The sequence below is a fragment of the Rhinolophus sinicus genome, chromosome 14 (assembly GCF_057876585.1).
Source record: "Rhinolophus sinicus isolate RSI-liver-muscle chromosome 14, RSI-T2T, whole genome shotgun sequence".
In the NCBI taxonomy this organism is placed as follows: domain Eukaryota; kingdom Metazoa; phylum Chordata; class Mammalia; order Chiroptera; family Rhinolophidae; genus Rhinolophus; species Rhinolophus sinicus.
The window spans coordinates 146,863,508-146,883,237 of record NC_142514.1 but is presented as its reverse complement, the minus strand read 5'-3'; the positions used below and the strand labels follow the sequence as shown (position 1 = coordinate 146,883,237).

The 19,730-nt window shown below is 33.0% G+C and overlaps 1 protein-coding gene across 2 annotated transcripts in view; it reads left to right on the top strand.

Annotated features, from left to right (window-relative positions):
- Positions 1-19,730, top strand: part of SBF2 (SET binding factor 2) — a 391,687-nt gene that overhangs the window by 189,389 nt on the left and 182,568 nt on the right. For both annotated transcript variants that reach the window (XM_019728981.3, XM_019728975.3), the window contains exons 4-6: positions 88-210; positions 1,535-1,645; positions 3,415-3,520. In XM_019728981.3, coding sequence (XP_019584540.3) covers positions 88-210; positions 1,535-1,645; positions 3,415-3,520 — 340 coding nt within the window. The remainder of the gene's footprint in view (positions 1-87; positions 211-1,534; positions 1,646-3,414; positions 3,521-19,730) is intronic.

Genomic DNA, 19,730 nt, shown 5'->3' with positions numbered 1-19,730 from the left:
TTTGTAAATTACATGAAATTGATATGTCTAGCTTTTATGAGTTATAAACCAAGGACAATCTATTGATCACAGTGCCTCTATTTCTAGGGAACAAAGAAGGAAGAGATTGAAGGTGAAGTGGAAGTGTCTGGTTTAATTCAGCCTGCAGAAGTGTTTGCTCCCAAAAGCCTGGTGTTGGTATCCAGATTAGATTATCCAGAAATTTTTAGGGTAAAGAACTCTTAGTTGTCATTATTGATTTGTATTATTGTGTAAATCTATTTTGAGTGAACCATGGTAACAACTTCTTTGTATTTAAAATATCTTTAAATTGATTTAGGAATTTATCAATAAAATAAAATTTCTGTGAACAGAAGAAATGTATTTGTGTTGGATGACGTTAATACCGGAGTAAGTTCGTGTGACTATTTAAATTTCTAAGGATGTAGTATTTGTTTTAAAAAGGTCCTATGTTTACTGACTCAAATTAGGTATCTTAAAGAAATTATTTGATTACCTGTAGCAAATTTAAAATGCATAGTAATATAACTACTTGGTGTATTTTTACTCACCTTCTTTTGAGGAGTCCAGATTGAAGTAAATAGGATGGATATTTGTGATTTCAAATAGTTCTGATTGTACCACTGCCAACATAACTTTAAAATATTGTTTACTTCCAGATATTATGTTTTTTAGACACTCAGCATTTTCACATGTAAGAAAATCTTTGAATTTAGTTATAAATAAATACATTTAAGCTTTGAAAGAAGAGGGCTTATTTTTTTCTTATTTCAGTTGCTACTTTCAATAGTAATGTTGACCATGGTCCCAAATCACATATGTTCTTTTGGAAAGTATAAACTATACCTTAAAATTTCCCAAGGATTTGGGAAATTAATACATAATTTCTGGCAAATGTTTCCATATTGTTGAGATTATATGTATTCTAGAAAAATTAACTTGGTGTCAAGATATCAATGACAATGGGGTGACTCCTAACAAATACTAATTTTTCAGAGTTACAACATTTTATAACAGACTGAGATTCAGAAAGATTACATTTTGCCTCCTTTTTACCACCTACTTTCTTCTAAGGTGTTAATTGTATCCTCGATCTATTTTGTCATCTTTTGTAAAAATTCACGTTCAATTTTTATGTAGAATAAATGTTCTGAATTTAGAAGAATCACAAAACAAGGTAAAATTACCAAATGTTTATCTTAAAAATTGGTGTTTTGCAAAGTAAGTTGAGACAAAAACAGTTTAAAGCCCTACAAATTTGCTAGAGTGGTTATCTCAGCCCAAACACCTGTTTTTACAAATTATAGATTTCTGTTTTTAATAAGCTCATCTCAAAAGTTCATTTAGAGCTTCTGGTTCTGGAGGAAAATTTAATAAACTTAATAACATTTGCTGCTTAAAATGTATTCCATGGACACTGTAGAATATACTTTCCTAGGTTCAAAGAGAAATTTTCCTAAGAGCAGATGTCACAACAATTTATTTTAGTGCTTACTTTTTCCATGAAATGACTGTATGCGTCTTTCCTTTGCAGGCTTGCCTGGGTTTGATCTACACTGTATATGTGGACAGTCTGAATGTCTCTTTGGAAAGCCTCATTGCCAATCTGTGTGCGTGCCTTGTCCCAGCGGCTGGAGGGTCTCAGGTAAATAGAATCAAAAGGGAGATGAAGAGGGCCTGTTCCTCATCTCCTCTCCTCCGGTTAATTTAATTTGTGAAGAAAAGGGGGAAAAAAGAATTCTTTAAATATTTTCGTTTTAAAGAGGATCTTAGTTTAGTTAAGCATTGTCCCTATGGTCTGCCTCCTAGAGACCCAAGATTCCATTCTTTTCTTAGGTCGTGAGGTTAATTTTAACACAGGGTCACCTTTCACATAGCATAATTGGAAGTCATATTTTGTGTAACTTGAACTGTAGTTTACATTTTCTTGGAAATCCACTTTTTTAAGTTGAACTTTTAAAATGTGTTATTTCTACTCCTCTTGCGCTATAGAATTATGCCTCATTTTATTAACTTAAACTAAAATTTTTTTGAGTGAAAAAAATTAGGAGATAACATTAAGAAAACTCTCAAAACAGTTTTTTTATAACCTTGTAACTATTTCTGAGTAGATTTATTTATTTATTCATTTCCCTGGATAACAATAATAATATGTGGTCCTAAAACCATTTTGTGTGTTGTGTGTACTCTTTAATAGAATGGCTTACATTTAAACTTTGAAAGAAGAGGGCTTATTTTTCTTATCTCAGTTTGCTGCCTTTAGTATTAGGTTGGTGCAAAAGTAATTGCAGTTTTTGCAATTTTTTTTTTAAATCTTTTAAACCGCAATTACTTTTGCACCAACTTAATAATAATGTTGACCATGGTCCAGAATCACAGATCTTCGAAAAATGTGAACAATGCCTTAAAATTTCCCAAGGCTTTTGTCATAAATTGAGCCTCAAATGAGGACATTAAGCTCTTTTACTGAAGTAAAACTTTCCCAGAGATCCTTTGTTTTTCATCTTTTGTATGTCTTGAGATTTTCATATTTGTCTCTGAAGTAGAAAAATAAGAACCTCAACTCTATGACAATGTTTCTTAGGCACGATACTTAAAAAAAAAAAAAAAAAAAGACTCTTCCTTAAGTCCTAAAATTGATTAGTTGATCATTTATTTTGCTTATTCTTATGTAACATTGCGGAAGAGGATAGTCCTTTAAAAATTACATCATTTATCCTCAGTCTGACAAAGAAGTTATTTACAATTTAATTGGCATCCTTTTTCGTCACGCTTTACCTTTTTAATTGTCTTCTGTCTATGCAGATGTCTTTTGTTACTCTTACGTTTTTATTTCTTTTTTTCCTTTCTGCTCTCTCCTCCCTCATTCTTCTCCTTCTGCTCCAAGGGCAGAATTTGAAATGTGAGTGGTCACAATTGAACCTTAACTTTAAAACAGTGAGCTTGTTTATGGGCCTTTATTATGATGGTTTTTTTGTTGACTTGATTTTATTTTACTTATTTTTAATTTTTAAAAACTTTTATTGTGGCAGCTAGAAATTTTTAAATTATTTATGTGGTTCATATTACATTCATTTTTCCTAGTTTTATTGATATAATTAGCATATAAATGTTGACTTTAACATTTTATTATTTTTTAGCTATGTGTGATTGTCAGTGATTTTTGTATTTCATCGTTACTAAAATTTCAACTTTTAACTACTGAATTTTCTTTTACTATATTCAGTTTGACGGAAATTAACTTGAATGTTTCGGGCTACATTAGTGCCCTTTGCGTCTGTTAATTTGATCTTAATATTATCTTAATATCATCACCTGCTATAAATCTGAACTTCAAAGGGATTTTTTATTTTATTAAGAAAATGTCTGAAAAGAAATCATTAATGTGTTTGTGTGTGTTTCTCCATTCTGCAGAAGCTGTTTTCCTTGGGTGCGGGAGATAGACAGCTGATTCAGACTCCCTTGCATGACAGTCTTCCTGTTACAGGCACTAGTGTGGCTCTCCTGTTCCAGCAGCTCGGTACGTCTGTTCTCCCATTTTCAATGTCCTCTTATGGAAGCATACCAAAAAAAAGATTTATTTTAAGCTCATAACACCTGATGTAAATGAAGAAAATAAAAAGCGAACCATTAAATACCTGATATATAAAATATATAATCACATAGGTCCTAATCTTAACTAGTACTCATTTTTTTGTTTTTTAAAATCTTTAACCCAGGCCCCTTTTGCTCCGGAGTTAGTTAGATATTTCGAAAGTAGACATATTTTCTTTATACTTTAAAATATGAATAGATAGTATATTTTGCTTTTCCATAGATGAATTACTTTTGTAGAAACTTTGTTAGATGGAACTAAAAATCCCATTCATCTCATCCCACCATTTGTATCAGGACTTTATCTCCAATTTTCTAGTAATGGCTAGGATGAAGAAATGGGGGAAGGACACTAGAAAGTGCCCTCTGTACATTTGACAGCTGGTACTTCATTTAAGGAATGATACAACTTAAAAGTGAGGGTACCAGGGATTCCTGTTTATTTTTGACTGAGTGCTGGGCATATGTATATAAATGTATAGATATTTTGGAGGCCTAGAATGCAGTTGCAGTTATCTTGTTCCAGAGAGGATTTACTTTTATTTCTTCTATATGGCTAGAGATAGTAGCATCAAGAATAACCTTAATCCGTTTCAAGGAACTGAAATGATTTTAAGCTGTACTTCAGTTTTTCAGGGGGCCTGTCAACTCATGATTTACCTACTCTTAGGTTTGTTCCTTTATGGCTCCAATTCAAAGCATGAGAGCTTTATAAAGGAATCTTCCTTGGTAAAACCTGAACACATAAGTTTGGATGCCTAAGGACCACTAAGAACAAAGGGTATAGAGAGGGGGTTTGCTCTAACCATCACCACTTTGAATAATTGGGAGAAGGTGCACAGCTTGAAGCTTACCCCTCAGGAAGGAGAGTGAGGAGCTATATTTTAGCCTTCCTGCTTTCCAGAGTGCTGCCTGAATATTGCAAAGATGTGGAGGAATTGAGACTTTTCATTCACTGCTAAGGGAAATGGGAATGGGACAGCTATCTTGGAACACCGTTTGACTTTTTTAAAAAATTAAGTAAACTAAATAATCCAGCCATTTCACTCCTAGGCAAAATCCTAAGGAAAATGATAGCATTGTCTATAGAAATATTTGTACATAAATATTCATATCCCTATCTTTATAATAGTAAAAAACTGGGAACAAGCTCATTGCCCATTAGTGGTAATGAGTAATAGTGATAGTAAGGGATAAATAATCTGACATATTCATACAATAGAATACTACGAAACAATATAAAGTAATAAATTATTGATATGCTATAGCATGTATTAATCTGGAAGTAATTATGCTGAATGAAAAAACCTGATGAACTCCCCTCGCCTGTATAATTTGGCTTCTAGAAAGTTCTAGAAAATGTAGTCTATAATCTATGGTGACAGAAACAGAGCAATGGTTGCCTTGGGGGTGGGAAGAGAGAGATTACAAAAGGACATGAGGAAACTTTGGGATGTTTGTGTTCATTATATTAATTGTGATGGTTTACAGGTATATATGTGTGTCAAAATATATCAAATTTTAAAAGTGAATTGAAAACATGTTCACATAAAAACTTGTACATAAATGTTCATAGCAGTATTATTCATAATAACCAAAAAATAGAAGCAACCCAAATGTCCGTCAACTTATAACTAGATAAACAAATAGTGGCATATCCACACAATGGAGTATTACTCAGCTATAAAAAGGAATGAAGTGTTGACACATGCTACAACATGGATCAATCTTGCAAACAAATGCTAAGTAAAAGAAGCCAGACACAAAAGGACACATATTGTATGATTCCACTTATCTGAAATGTCTGGAGTAGGCAAATCCATAAAAACAGAAAGTAGTTTAGTGGTTGCCATGATCTAGGGGGGATGAGACAATGGAAATTGACTGCTAACGAGTATGGGATTTCTCTTCAGGTCATGAAATTGTTTTGGAGTTAAACACTTGTGATGGTTTTACAACCTGTGACTATGTAAAACCACTGAATTGTACACTTTTAAAGGGTGAATGTTATGGTATGTGAATTTTATCTCAATAATGAAAAAACCACTAGGGCCTTGTCAGAAGAACTCAGAAGCCATCTTGAAGAGGCTTGCAACTGATCTAAGATGGTACAGTTTGAGTTTCAAAAATGATAATTGCAGTTGTTTGAAACTCAGCAAATATTTTTAAATCCAGGAACTCATAATCATATTAAAATATGGTTACCTCAGAATATAACAGGGAACCAATTTTTTACCTTGAAAAATTTATCAATAAAGGAAATGAATCAAGTGTTTATTCTGCATTGTTTATATGAACTATAGTACAGGGTAGCCCAATAGTAGATGAAGGGAATTGTCTCTTTTTAAAAGCATTTTATCAATAAATGAAAAAGAAGTTATAGAAATAGAACATTGTAATTTTACAAAATTCAGTGAATCAAGATCTAAGCATCAATAACTGTTACCATAAGAAGAAAAACAAGAAGATATTATGTGCTGAGCCTTGCCAAACATTATCTATAGTTTTGCCAGAGGGATTAAATCTGAGTCTGATCACAAGAAATATGGAAGATAGGGGAACATATTGAACTGCAGTGAGAGACTACACTTGTCAAAATCCACGCTCTCAAAAACTGTTGGTAACATGTCCCAGGTTCTTTAACAAATAAATTATAAGGAAAGGAAATGAATGGAGGAGAAACCTCTAGATTAAAAGAGATTCAAAACACATCCCATTTTTAATAGAGTGAGTTTGGACTATTGTGTCCAGGGATGCACATTTGGGTGATGAAACTATCTATAGTAAAAATCAGAGAAACAGTTAATAGAATAGTCTGGATAATGTTTACGTATGGCAGAAAGGTTCCCAACAAACCTCTCCTTCTTGACCAAGGTAGTGTTTATAAGATAATTCACTAAACCTTATATTTGATTTGTATAGTTTTCTGTATTTGTGTTTATCTTGCAATAAAAATTTTTTTTCAAAACTTGTCAAACTATCTCTCTCCTCTCTCTGTCTCTCTGTCTCTCTGTCTCTCTGTCTCTCACACACACACACATTTATATATATATATATATACACCTTTTTTTTTTAAAGTACAATGCTTGAACAAATTAGAGATTTTATCCGTTTCAGATAACAAAAAGTATAGAATTAAGTATCACAGGGCTGATAATATTGATTGTGAGATCTCTCCAGGGATCATATGGAAATTATGCGCTATGCTTTTTCCCTATTCATAATATGGAATTTTCCCATAGTAGACTGTGAATTTCAAGAACTGCCATTATAATAAGAGAATAAAAGAATAGTTAGAACTTATTGTTCTTTTTATCCTGTATATCTATCTTTGTGCTCTGAGCACAGAAGTCATCAGTGTTTGTTAAATAAATGAATGAATGCACTAGCCTTGAAGTGAATGGCAGTTATATGTCATTAGGAGATGCTTTGTGAATGGATGAAGTGTGCCAAAACACATGATTAGTCACTTGAAGATCAGATTTCATTATTTCACTCTAGTATTTTGAGCTGAATTATCTTTTGCTTACATATTCAAAATTTACTTTTTCAGGGAAAGAATAAGGAAAAGATAAGAAAGGAAAGAAGAAAGAAAGATGCCTCTAAAACAGCACTGTATGCAGAGTTGTAGTTTCTAGAGCATGTGGTACTGATAATTCTGTCTAAAGGCGTGCTGTTATCACCAGTCATTTTGGTTACAGTGTTGTGGAAAGCCAATATTAGACTATTATCGGAGTTTACTACCTGGGTTGGGGGTCGGGTGGTAGTGGTGGATTTTACACAGCACAGACAGGAAGCAGATAAGAGTATAAGATTCTTTTGTAGCCTTGACTACTCTTCCTGTGAAAGGTCTAAATGTAATGATAAAATTTCCTTGGTTCTTCTCTCCAAGGATTAAGATAATAAATTTGTTTTCCGTAGTTTGAGAGTTCTCTGTGTTTGCCTGAAATAATTATGTGTGCTTCTGCCATCACCTCCCTCATTCCCCATAATTTCCTGTTAATTACCCTAATTTCTTACTTCCCATCTTTTTTTGTTTGTTCCTTGTTGCAGCTTATGTGATTTACGTTTTAAGTGTGGAAAACTGGAGGGCTTTTTTTAATGTTAATAAGATTGTATTCACAGGAACAGGTTTTTGTAGCCCCTCTGATTTTCAAATCTAATCCATAGCTTTTTAATTCAGGTGTTCCTGAGGTGTTGACCCAAATAATTTTGTGAAATTCTCATGACATCTTTGTCGTACCCACTCACCCACAATATGGATTTTAACTACAGACTCACTAGTTTTAGAATACTTAGTCTCCAGTTTTTACGGTGTACTATTTATTAGACATTTTTAAAGTCGCAGACTAACATGATCTTGGGTCTTCAGCTATCATTGCTCAGTTTTCATAGTTAAGTATTAGTCTTGAGTCATCTGTGTTTATATTTTGTCCAGCTGTATTGATAAATGATATTATTGACATAAACATGTATAAGTTTAAAGTTTACCATGTGATGACTTGATGCACATATATATTGTGAAATGATTACCACAGTGAGGTTAGTTAAACCTCCATCCCCTGACATAATTATTATTTGTGTGTGTATGCTAATAGCATTTTATATCTACTCTCAACACTTTCAAGTATATATGTAATACAGTATTATTATAGTCACCATGCTGTACCGTAGATCCCCAGAATTTATTCATCTTATACCTGGAATTTATTCCCTTTGACCAACATCTCCCCATTTCCCCTACCCTTTAGCACCTGACAAAAACCATTCTACTCTCTTATTTCTATGAATTCACCTCTTTTAGATTCCACATATAAATGAAAGCATAAGATATTTGTGTTAGTCTGACTTCTTTTACTTAGCATAATGCCTTCAGGTTTTCTCATATTGTCACAAAAGGCAAGATTCCTTCTTTTATGTTTGAGTAGTATTTCATTGAATTATGTATACCGTATTTTCTTTATGCATTCATCCACTGCTGGACACTTCGGTTGTTGCCATGTCTTGGCTGTTGTGAATAATGATGTAATGAACACAGGAGTGTAGATGCCTTTTTGAGTTAGTGATTTCATTTCCTTTTAAATGTATACCCAGACATGAGATTGATGGATTATATGGTAGTTCTGTTTTATTCTTGAGGAAACACCATACTGTTTTTCATAATGGCTGCACCAATTTACATTTCTATCATTGGTGAGCACGGTTCCCTTTTCTCCACTGCCTTGCCAACACTTGTTGTCTCTTGTCTTTTTGATAATATTCTAACAGGTGTAAGATGATATCTCATTGTGGTTTTGATTTGCATTTCCTTGATGCTTAGTGATGTTGAGCATCTTTTCGTGTACCTGTTGGCATTTGTATGTCTTCTTTCTAAAAATGTCTGTTCAAATCCTTTTCCCAATTTTTAATCAGATTGTTTGTTTTTTTGCTATTAAGTTGTATGAGTTCCTTACATATTTTGGATATTAATTCCTTATCAGATAAATAGTTTACATATATTTTCTCTTATAGGTTGTCTTTTTATTTTACTAATTGTTTCTTTTGTTGTACAGAAACTTTTTAATTTGATGTAGTCCCATTTATTTATTTTTGCTTTTGCTGCTTGCACTTTTGATGTCACATCCAAAAAAATCATTGTTAAGACCAATGTCAGGGAGTTTTTCTCTGTTTTCTTCTAATAATCTGTTTCCTCGAAAATAAGACCTAGCCGGACAATCAGCTCTAATGCATCTTTTGGAGCAAAAATTAATATAAGACCCGGTATTATTTTACTATAAGACCGGGTATAACATAACATAACATAACATAACATAACATAACATAACATAACATAACATAACATAACATAACATAACATAACATAACATAACATAACATAACATAACATAACATAACATAACATAACATAACATAACATAACATAACATAACATAACATAACATAACATAACATAACAATAATACAATACTGGATATAATATACTATAATACTGGGTCTTATATTAATTTTTGCTCCAAAACACGCTTTAGAGCGGATTGTCTGGCTAGGTCTTATTTTCGGGGAAACGTGGTAGGTTTATAGTTTGGGTTCTTACATTTATGTATCTGATTCATTTCAAGTTATTTTTCTGTGACTGATGTGAGATGTTGTCCAATTTCATTCTTTTACATGTGAATATTCAATTTTCCCAGCACCATGTAGAGAAGAGACTCTCCTTTCCCCATTGAGTAGTCTTGGTTCCTTTGTCAAGTGTTTGTTGACTATATATGTGTGAGTTTATTTCTACGTTCTCAATTCTCTTCCATTGTTCTATGTGTCTGTTCTTATGCCAGTACTATACTTTTGATTACTATAGCTTTGAAATATAGTTTCAAATCAGGAATTGTAATGCCTCCAGCTTTGTTCTTCTTTTTTCAGGATTGCTTTGGCTGTTGGGGTCTTTTACGGTTCTATATGAATTTTAGGATTTTTTTTTCTATTTCTGTGAAAAATATCATTACAGTTTTGAGAGAGAGTACGTTGAATCCGTAGATGTTTTTGAGTAACATGGACATTTTAACAATATTAATTCTTCTGACCCAGGAACACAGGATACCTTTCATTTATTTGTTTCCTCAAAATCTTGTAGTTTTCAACAAAATTCGAAGTACAATTTCTACTGAATGTATATTGTAAAGTCCAAAAATCGTAAGTCGAACACCAATGTACAAGTAAGTTGGGGACTGTCTGGCTTTGTTTTTAGGATAACGTGGGCCTTGAAAATTAATTTGGGAGTGTTCCTTCCTCTTTAGTTTTTTAAAACGAGTTTGAGAAGAATTGGTGTTCTTCTTTATACATGTATGCTTGGTAGAATTCGTCAGTGAAACCATCTGGTCCTGGACTTTTCTTTGTTGGGAGGATTTGATTACTGTTTTAATTTCCTTACTTATTATTGGTCTATTCGAAATTTTATTTCCTCATGATTCATTCTTGGTATATACTTTTTTATATGCATACTGTCTTTTTACTTACCCATATTTGACTTTAGCCAGTTTTTCATTAACTATTATTAGGTCAATAATAATAGTTAATTATTATCTACTATTTATTATTTGTATTGATTATCTCTAATACTAAGTATAGATTTTTTTAAAAATTATTAAATGTTTGCTCGAGTGTATCTTCAGTTTATCTTACAAACATTTCTTTGTACATAAACACTCTAAATATTGATTGTAACTGTAACTTGCTATTCAGAAAGTTATTTCTGTTTTTAAATATTTTAATGGAAAACTTTTGGTATTCTCTCTTTTGTCTTTCCTTGGAAAATCTCTGTCTATAATGCTATGTAATTATTTTTGAAGTGATAGTAAGTTTTATAAGAATTTCAAAAATAGTTTATGTTCCTGAAATAGAAAGATGAAATGATACCAGAGGAAAGAATGAAGGGTTAGGTTGTGCAAAATTGTTCTCTTTAAAGGAAACACCTTTAAGAAGAATATGTTGATTGGTAAATTTATGAACCATACGAGTAATGCATCAATCATAGATAGAATGATTTTTCTTTAGTGATCAAAATCTAGTACCTTGGATCACGTTTCTACTTTCACTTAGTTTTTTTAGCTTATTTATATAGCATTATTATTTGTTCTAGTCTTATTCTCCATTATAATGGGGGAAAATGAAGTGGGCATTTTCTTTTTCAATATATATAGTAAAAAAGATTGTTGAAGAAACTGAGTGCACAAGAGTTTAGACCATTACTATGAATGGCATATTGCCCTCTAGGTGAAGAAGGAATAGTGTTTTGATATAACTGTATATCTATGATTAATTATTTTTTAACAGTTTGAATATTAGCAATTTTCCTTGGGGATTTCAAACAAATAAAATCTTCTCCCTAGCTTGTTCTGGAGCACTTTTCTGGAGAAATTGCTTACCATGTGTACTCACCTCCAAAGGCATAAGGATCTCTAGGGAAGACTGTTCTAATTTAATTTTTTTTGTAATAAATATCACAAAGAATATTGTTCCTGTAATTCCTACCTGCAGGAATATATTTTTTTCATCAAATGTTTTCAAAGCAGTTACCATATGTCAAGTTCTGTGGTAGTCATAGGAATATAAAAATAAAAAAAATCATAGCCCTTATCCCAGATATACTTTTAGCTTAGTGGATAGTACACTTTTAGTTTAAATGATAGTACAGTATAATTAGTGCAATAATAGAGATAACAATAGCTAGCTTTTAACTAGGTAGAAAAGAGCAAGATGGACATTCCAAGCAGAAAGAAGAACGTAAGCAGTGTTCTAGAGCCATGAGAGGCCTTTATGAAATAGTTGTTTGATGTTTGATGATGCTTGAGCATAGGATTGTAGGAAATAATAGTCAGAATGTTATCAGGAAGTTAATTGCTTTTCCTTTCAAAATTAAAAATTAAATATTTACGCTGGTTTTGTAAAGGAAACTATTTTTAAAATACCAAAGACTGACAGTCATTGATCATTTAAGGATTTGTTGACTAGTGTGCTACGTTTGTTAGAATTACACATAAATAAAGTATGTGGTTGCTGTATGATATAATTTGAGGATAGTTTGAAGAATCCTGGTTCAAAACTGTCTTCTTTCTTTACCTTTTATGGTGCTGACATGCTGCTATTAAATAGCTGTCTCCATCTTTGTACTGACTCTTTGTACTGTATCTTTAATGAATGCAAATGCTCTGGGTTAATTAAGTATTATCCTTCATTGTCATTAAGTATTATCCTTCATTGTCACAAAGTTCTCTTGTCTAAAATTTTATTGTGCTCTTTTAGCACTTTAGAGATTTTTCTTCTTTTAAAATATGGCTACTCCAATATTTAAGTATATGCAATTTATAAATTATGGTAGGACAAATCGTCCTCTTTTTCTGTGCTCTATAACACTTTGTCCATATCTCTATTATTTGTGTTTTAACTATTTATTTACTAATCTGCCATCTTCACTGAATTGTGAGCTTGTACGAGCCTACCTCAAGGGTCTTTAATCTGGTGAACACATAATGTGAGATATAGATGATGTACTATAGAAATGTACACCTGAAATGTATGTTATTTTACTAACAATTGTCACCCCAATAAACTTTAATTAAAAGAAAGAGGCAACAACAGCAAAAACATGTCTTTCTATCCATCCCTAGAGTTTAGCAGTTTCTTATATATCTCAGCAGTCCAGTAAAGATTTAATAGTGGAGGACGGGAGGAAAAGGGAGAAAAAAAGGAAGAAGTTTTACAAGTGTTATTTCTGCTCCTTGCTTTAATTCTCCAGTTACTTTATTATCCTTCCCCTTATTTGCTGTTGTACTCCTAAGTCCCTTCTCTCTTCCTGCTTCTTAAATTTAGATGTTAAAGTAGATTTTAAAACCTGGTCAATCAGAAAAGGCACAGAGACTAGGAATCTGGGCCGTTTGGTGTTGAAGTGATTGTCCTAGACTCAGAAAACCAATTATAGTGTTAAACAAGGAAGGAAATGTGCTGTACCTTTTTACACTGTTTTGGTTAAGTTGGTCTTTTATGGATTACTTAGGATATATACAGTTTTAGATTTGAATTCTTTGTGGTCATATGTATTTGTTAATTGACTTCTCCTATTTAAAGTTTACCATATTGCTAAACTCTACTTATAAGCACAGAGAGTATATTTTAATTCATGTCACCCTCAAGGTGATAAATGTGTGTTCGTAACCACTAAACTATACCCACTTATGGGTTGCCCAATTCATTTACATTTCTTAACTTTTTTTTTTTTTTTTAACTTAGATTTCTATTTCTAACATTTGGAAATAATATTCTGGATGGTAACAAATTTTAAACATTGCCTCAATTATAAAACTGAACTATATAAAATACATCAAGCTTTACTTAATCTGTGAAGGTAGGGATCTTGTTTTTCTTTACTGCAGTATTCCCAGTGCCTGAAGCATAGTAGATACTCAACAGATTGAATGAATGAGAAATCTCCTTTTTCATTACCATTATTATATTGTTTTTGTCATTGTGGATTGACCAGAAAGAAGTGTAATAAATTGTAAGCTTTCTGAAATATATCCTGTCTTGAAATCATGGCCTTCAATTCTTCATTTAAAAGCTAAGATGTAGTGTTCTATTTGTGCAGCATATCATATTATTCAGAGAACAAGAAGATTCTGGAGAAAAGTTTTTGGTGTTGTTTTTTCAAAACGGGAAACAAATACATTTGTTAATATTTGATGTTATGAATTTTAGAACTTTAACCCTAAAGAAAAGTTAAGCTCAGGAAGTAATTTTTCAGGATGTTTTACTATTTGAACAATCAACAGGATGTGTATGTACCATTGTACTGAAATCAGTAGTAATTATCACTGGACTGTTTGTTTTTCATATTGTCTTCTCTGCTGTTATTGTGCAGCTTTGGCTAGACATTGGCTACTGAAGACTAGGACAATTCAAGGTTATGTAGAAAACTGCTTATGACTTGTAGTTCAAAGACATTGGATTTTAAATAACTGTGTATTATGACCGTAGCAACAAGTATTGTTAGGTAGAAATAAAAATATTAATGAAATTTCTTAAAATATTTGAGGTATGGGTAAATTAGATGTGGATAAATTATTCTGTATTACACTGTATAATTTTTTGGGTAATGAAAAACTTATCCTTTGAGCACTAGAATATTGTCCCTAACTCATTTCTACTGCATGACACATAAATCCTGTCTTGGTAAGTATAGTGTAATAATATTTCACCCTTGATTTCATCAACTGGTTGTTTTCATTGATACTAAGTAGGGTAGAATCCCTTACAACTGCATGCCTTCCTTCTTCACAATTTTCTTTTACTAAATGATGTGACGGTGAGTTTTATTTTCTAATAGATTATCAGAACAGATTATCTTTTTTTGTGGGGAAATGCAGAGGGTTCAGATAAGAGTGGAGAGGAAAAGTTCTTCCCTAGAGTCTTCAGGAAAAAAGCAAGGACTCCTTCTCATGAACCTTCCCTTGACACAACTACTTGTAGGTCTCTTAGAGCCTTTTCCTCTATAAGTCCTCTATTTCTTTGCACGTGGTCTGTCAGCTTTGAAAGCCTTGCTGCTGTTGTCTCCCTAACTAACGTCAGCTTATCCTTCAAAATCCAACTTGAGGGTCAGTTCCTTTATATGGGCCCAGTGTAGTCACAAGGGTTCTTAAGGAAGGAAGGAAGGAGGCAGAAGAGTCAGTGTCAAAGTAATGCACTCTGACAAGACATAAAGAAGAAAGACTCAACTGGCCTTTGCCAGCTTTGAAGATGGAAAAGGGGCATGAGCAGAGGAATGTGGGCAGTTGGTAAAAGCTTAAAAACCCAAGCGTAGGACTTCTGACCTCCAGATCTTTAAGATAATATATTTGTATTGTTTTAAGCCATCAAGTTTATGTGAATTTGTTATAGCAGCTATTGGAAACTAATACAACCACAGACTTTTAAAAATACAAACATTTAAATACTTTGACTCAGAAGAACTTGCTAAATTGGTGCAGAGAATCCTCAAGTATACATCACCCACCTTCCCCCAACTAATATATAATCATAGTACATTATAATAACTAGGAAGTTGATATTGGCACAATACTATTAGTTCAGGGGAGGAATGACACTTCTCTGAGTAGACCTTGTTATATCATTTTGACTTCAGGAAGTGTGTTGAGGTTTTATATCTTCAGAAAATAATATTAGATCAGTCATGACGGGAAAAAATGAAAAAGAAAATCTTAAAACTGAAAGCATACAGAAACAAACTTCACTATCTTTCAAGTGAATAACATAAGCACACTAAAGAGTAAAAACTAACTAAAGTAACTTAAGAACACAATATATGACTATATATAACCTCAGTACTAGACAGGTTTGAGGAGAGAATCGCAAATAAATTGTTAATTCCTTTTTAGCTGGTGTGGTGTTTAGAATTCGAATGGCTAAAAAATTCTGCAACTATTCTATATGTAATACAAGATTCAGCAAGTGAATAAATGTGTTTATGTTATTAAGATCCAGGGTTCTTACTAGAAGAAGGGAAGTACAAATATGTATTGGAGTCAGTGGGGCAACCCTGTGGAAATGGATTAAAATTGAAAGTAATGGTGTGAGCTCAGGATTTGTCAGGGGTGTGTGTGTGTGTGTGCGCGCACATATATATGTGAAGATGCAAAAATCCTCAGCAAAATATTAGCTAACCAAATCCAACAATACAGTGAAATGACCATACACCATGATTAAATGGGATTTATTTATTCCTGGGATGCAAGGATGATTCAACATAAGCAAATTAATAAATTGTTCTCTTTAAAATGGTTAATTTTATGGTATATAAATTTCACCTGAATAAAAAAAAAAATTAAGGTTGTGGAAATGCTCCATATTGAATGAGACTAAAAACACCTATCTAAATGGAATATCTGATCTTAGAATGAATCTTGACTGTGGGGGAAAATCTCTAAAGAATTATTACTGAGTCAGTGGACAATACTGGAATACAATCATGTGCCATTTGACAATGGGGATATGTCTAAGAAATGTGGTGTTAGGCAATTTCGTTGTCTTTCGAACATCATAGGTTGTACTCACACAAATCTGTTGCATAGCCTACTATATGCCTAGGTTTTATGGTATAGTCTACTGCACCTGGGCTACAATCCTGTACAGCATGTTGCTGTACAGGAGATTAAGTCAAGCATAAGAGGAAACGATATAATCATTTAACGTGAGATTAAGTCAAGCATAAGAGGAAATGATATAATCAAGACACGCTGCTGCCAGTGTAACATGGCATACTGTTTTACATCAAACTTTTTTTATGAGTAGAATAATAAATATATATGGTATAGTAAATGTATTAATAAAATATAGTCGTTATCATTATCAAGTATTATGTAGTGTACATAATTGTATGTACTATACTTTTATATAACTGGCAGCTCAGTAGGTTTGTTCACACCAGCATCACTACAAACACACGAGTAATGTATTACCCTGGAAGTTACAGTGGCTTCGATGTTACTATGTGATAAGAATTTTTCAGCTCCATTATAATCTTATGGGACCACAATCTTATGTGCATTACATCGTTGACTGAAATGTCATTATATGGCACATGACTATACAAATGTCAGATTAGACTTAAAATATTGTAACAATGTTAAATTTGCTGAAGATGATAACTATACTGTGGTTTTGAAAGATATTATCTTTATCCTTAAGAAAAACACTGAAGTATTTAGGGGTAAATATTATGATGTATACACTTAAATGACTCAGAAAAATATGTGTGTGGGTGTGTGTAGGAAGAGAGAGTGCGCACTAGCACATAAGTACAAATGTTAAAGCAAATGGAACAATCATGGCAAATGCTAGATGGTTGCTCTATGCACTATTCTTATTCTTGCAACTTTTATGTAAGGTTTAAATTATTTCCTAGGAAATGTTAAAAATCCATGTATCCATAATCCAGTTTAATAAATATAGTTGAAACTTTCTGCATATGCCTACTCTTCCCAAACGAACGCTATCCTGAATTTGGTGTTTATTAGTCCCAGACATTTCTTTATATGACTGTATGTTTATATATACCTAAATAATACACAGTAGTATTTTGTATGTTTTTAAACAAAACATAAATGCTATAATTCTACATAATTATTTTACACCTTTTCTCATTCAATTTTGTATTTAGAAGATTTATTCATGTTTTTTAATTTTTATTAAAATGTAGCTAACATACAATATTATATTAGTTTCAGGTGTACACTGTAGTTATCCAACACTTATATACCTAAAGAAGTGATCACCGTGATAAATGTCCAGGAACCATCTGACACTGTACCACGCTATCGCAATATTATTGACTGTATTCACTATGCTGTACATTACATCCCCATGACTTACTTGTTTTATACCTGGAAATTTGAACTTCTTACTCCCTTCACATTTTCTCCCCCTTTTACATTTTTAATTAAAGTTGACATTCGATATTATTTTATATTAATTTCAGGTGTACAGCATAGTGGTTAGACACTTAGGCAATTTAAGAACTGATCCCCCTGACTAGTCTAGTACCCACCTGGCACTTTACATAGTTAGTACCATATTATTGACTATATTCTTTATGCTTTACTTTACATCCCCATGACTATTTTGTACCTACCAATTTGTTCTTCTTAATTCCTTCCCCTTCTTCAACCATCCCCAATCCCCCTCCCATCTAGCAACCATCAAAATGTTCTCTGTATCTGTGAGTTTGTTTCTGTTTTCTTTGTTTATTTTGTTCTTTAGATTCTACATATAAGTGAAATCACATTGCATCTGTCTTTTCTTGTCTGTCATACTTCACTCAGCACAATATCCACTAGGTCCATCCATGCCACTGTAGATGGCATGAAACTAATTCCCTTCCATGACCAAGCAATATTCCATTGTATACATGTACCATATCTGCTTTATCCATTCATCCACCGACAGAAACCCAGGCTCCCTCCAGTCTTGGCCATTGTAAACAGTGGTGCAGTGAACATATGGATGCACACATCCCCTCAGTAGCATTTTGGGTTTTTTCAGATAAATACCCAGGAGTGGGATTACTGGGTCCTTATTTGTCTCTTGTTATAGCCTTTGTTTTAAAATCTATTTTGTCTGTTATAAGTATTGTTTCCCCTGCATTTTTTGTTATTTGTTTCCATTTATGAGATACCCTTTTCCCATCCCTTTACTTTCAGTCTATGTATGTCTTTCAATCTGAAATGAGTCACTTGTAGGCAGCATATGTAAGGGTCATGTTTTCTTATCCATTTAGCTACCCTATCATTTGATTGGAGCATTTAATCCATTTATATTTAAAGTAATTATTCATAGATAAGTAGTTATTGCCATTTTATTATTATTATTCATATTTTTTATCTTTTTTTTCCATCTTAAAGAAGTCCCTATAAGATTCCTTGCAATACTGATTTGGTGTTGATGAACTCCTTTAGCTTTTTCTTGTCTAGGAAGCTCTTTATCTGTCCTTTCAATCCTAAATGATAGCTTTGCTGGGTAGAGTAATCTTGGTTGTAGGTCCTTGCTTTTCATTACTTTGAATATTTCCTGCCAATCCCTTCTGGCCTGTGAAGTTTTTGTTGAGAAATCAGCTGACAGTCTTATGGGAGCGCCTTTGTAGGTAACTAACTGCTTTTCTCTTGCTGCTTTTAAGATTCTCTCTTTGTCTTTAACCTTTGGCATTTTAATTATGATATGGGTCTCTTTGGGTTCATCTTGTTTGGGACTCTCTCACTTTCTGGGATTGTATATTTATTTCCTTCGCCAGGTTAGGGACACTTTTCATCATTATTTCTTCAAATAGGTATTTAATTCCTTGCTCTTTCTCTCTTCTCCTTCTGGAACCCCTGTGATGTGAATGTTGGCGTGCTTCAGTTTGTCCCAGAGACCCCTTAAACTCTCCTCATTTTTTTGGATTCTTTCTTTTTGCTGTCCTGATTGGGTATTTTCTACTCCCTTATTTTTTAAATTGCTGATTTGTTTCTCTGCTTCATCTAATATTGTTGATTCCCTGTAATGTGTTCTTGATTTAGTTACTGTAGTCTTCATTTCTGACTGATTCTTTTTCATATTTTCAATCTCCATTTTTATGTTTCCTATCTCTTTATTGAAATTCTCCTTGAGATCATTGATCATTTCATAACCAGCATTTTGAACTCTGCATCTGGTAGGTTGCTTGTTTCCATTTTGTTTAGCTTTTTGTTCAGAGTTTTGTTCTGTTCTTTTATTTGGGACATGTTTCTTTGTCTCCCATTATGGCTGCCTCTCTGTGTTTGTTTCTATGTATTAGGTAGGGCTGTTATGCCTCCCGGTCTCAGTAGAGTGGCCTTATGTAGTAGGTGTCCTATGTGGCCCCCTGGAGCAGTCTTCCTGGTCACCAGAGGCAAGTGCTTCAGGTGTGTCTCTTATGTGGGTTATGTGTGCCCCCCTTTTGTAGTTGAGCCTTGGTTGCTGTTTGCACATTAATGGGAGGTATCAACCCTTGGACTGATTGGTTGTGAGGACTGGCCGTGACTACAGTGAAGGAATTATTGTGCAGGAGCTGACGCTACAGAGCAGGATTTGCTTTAGCTGGG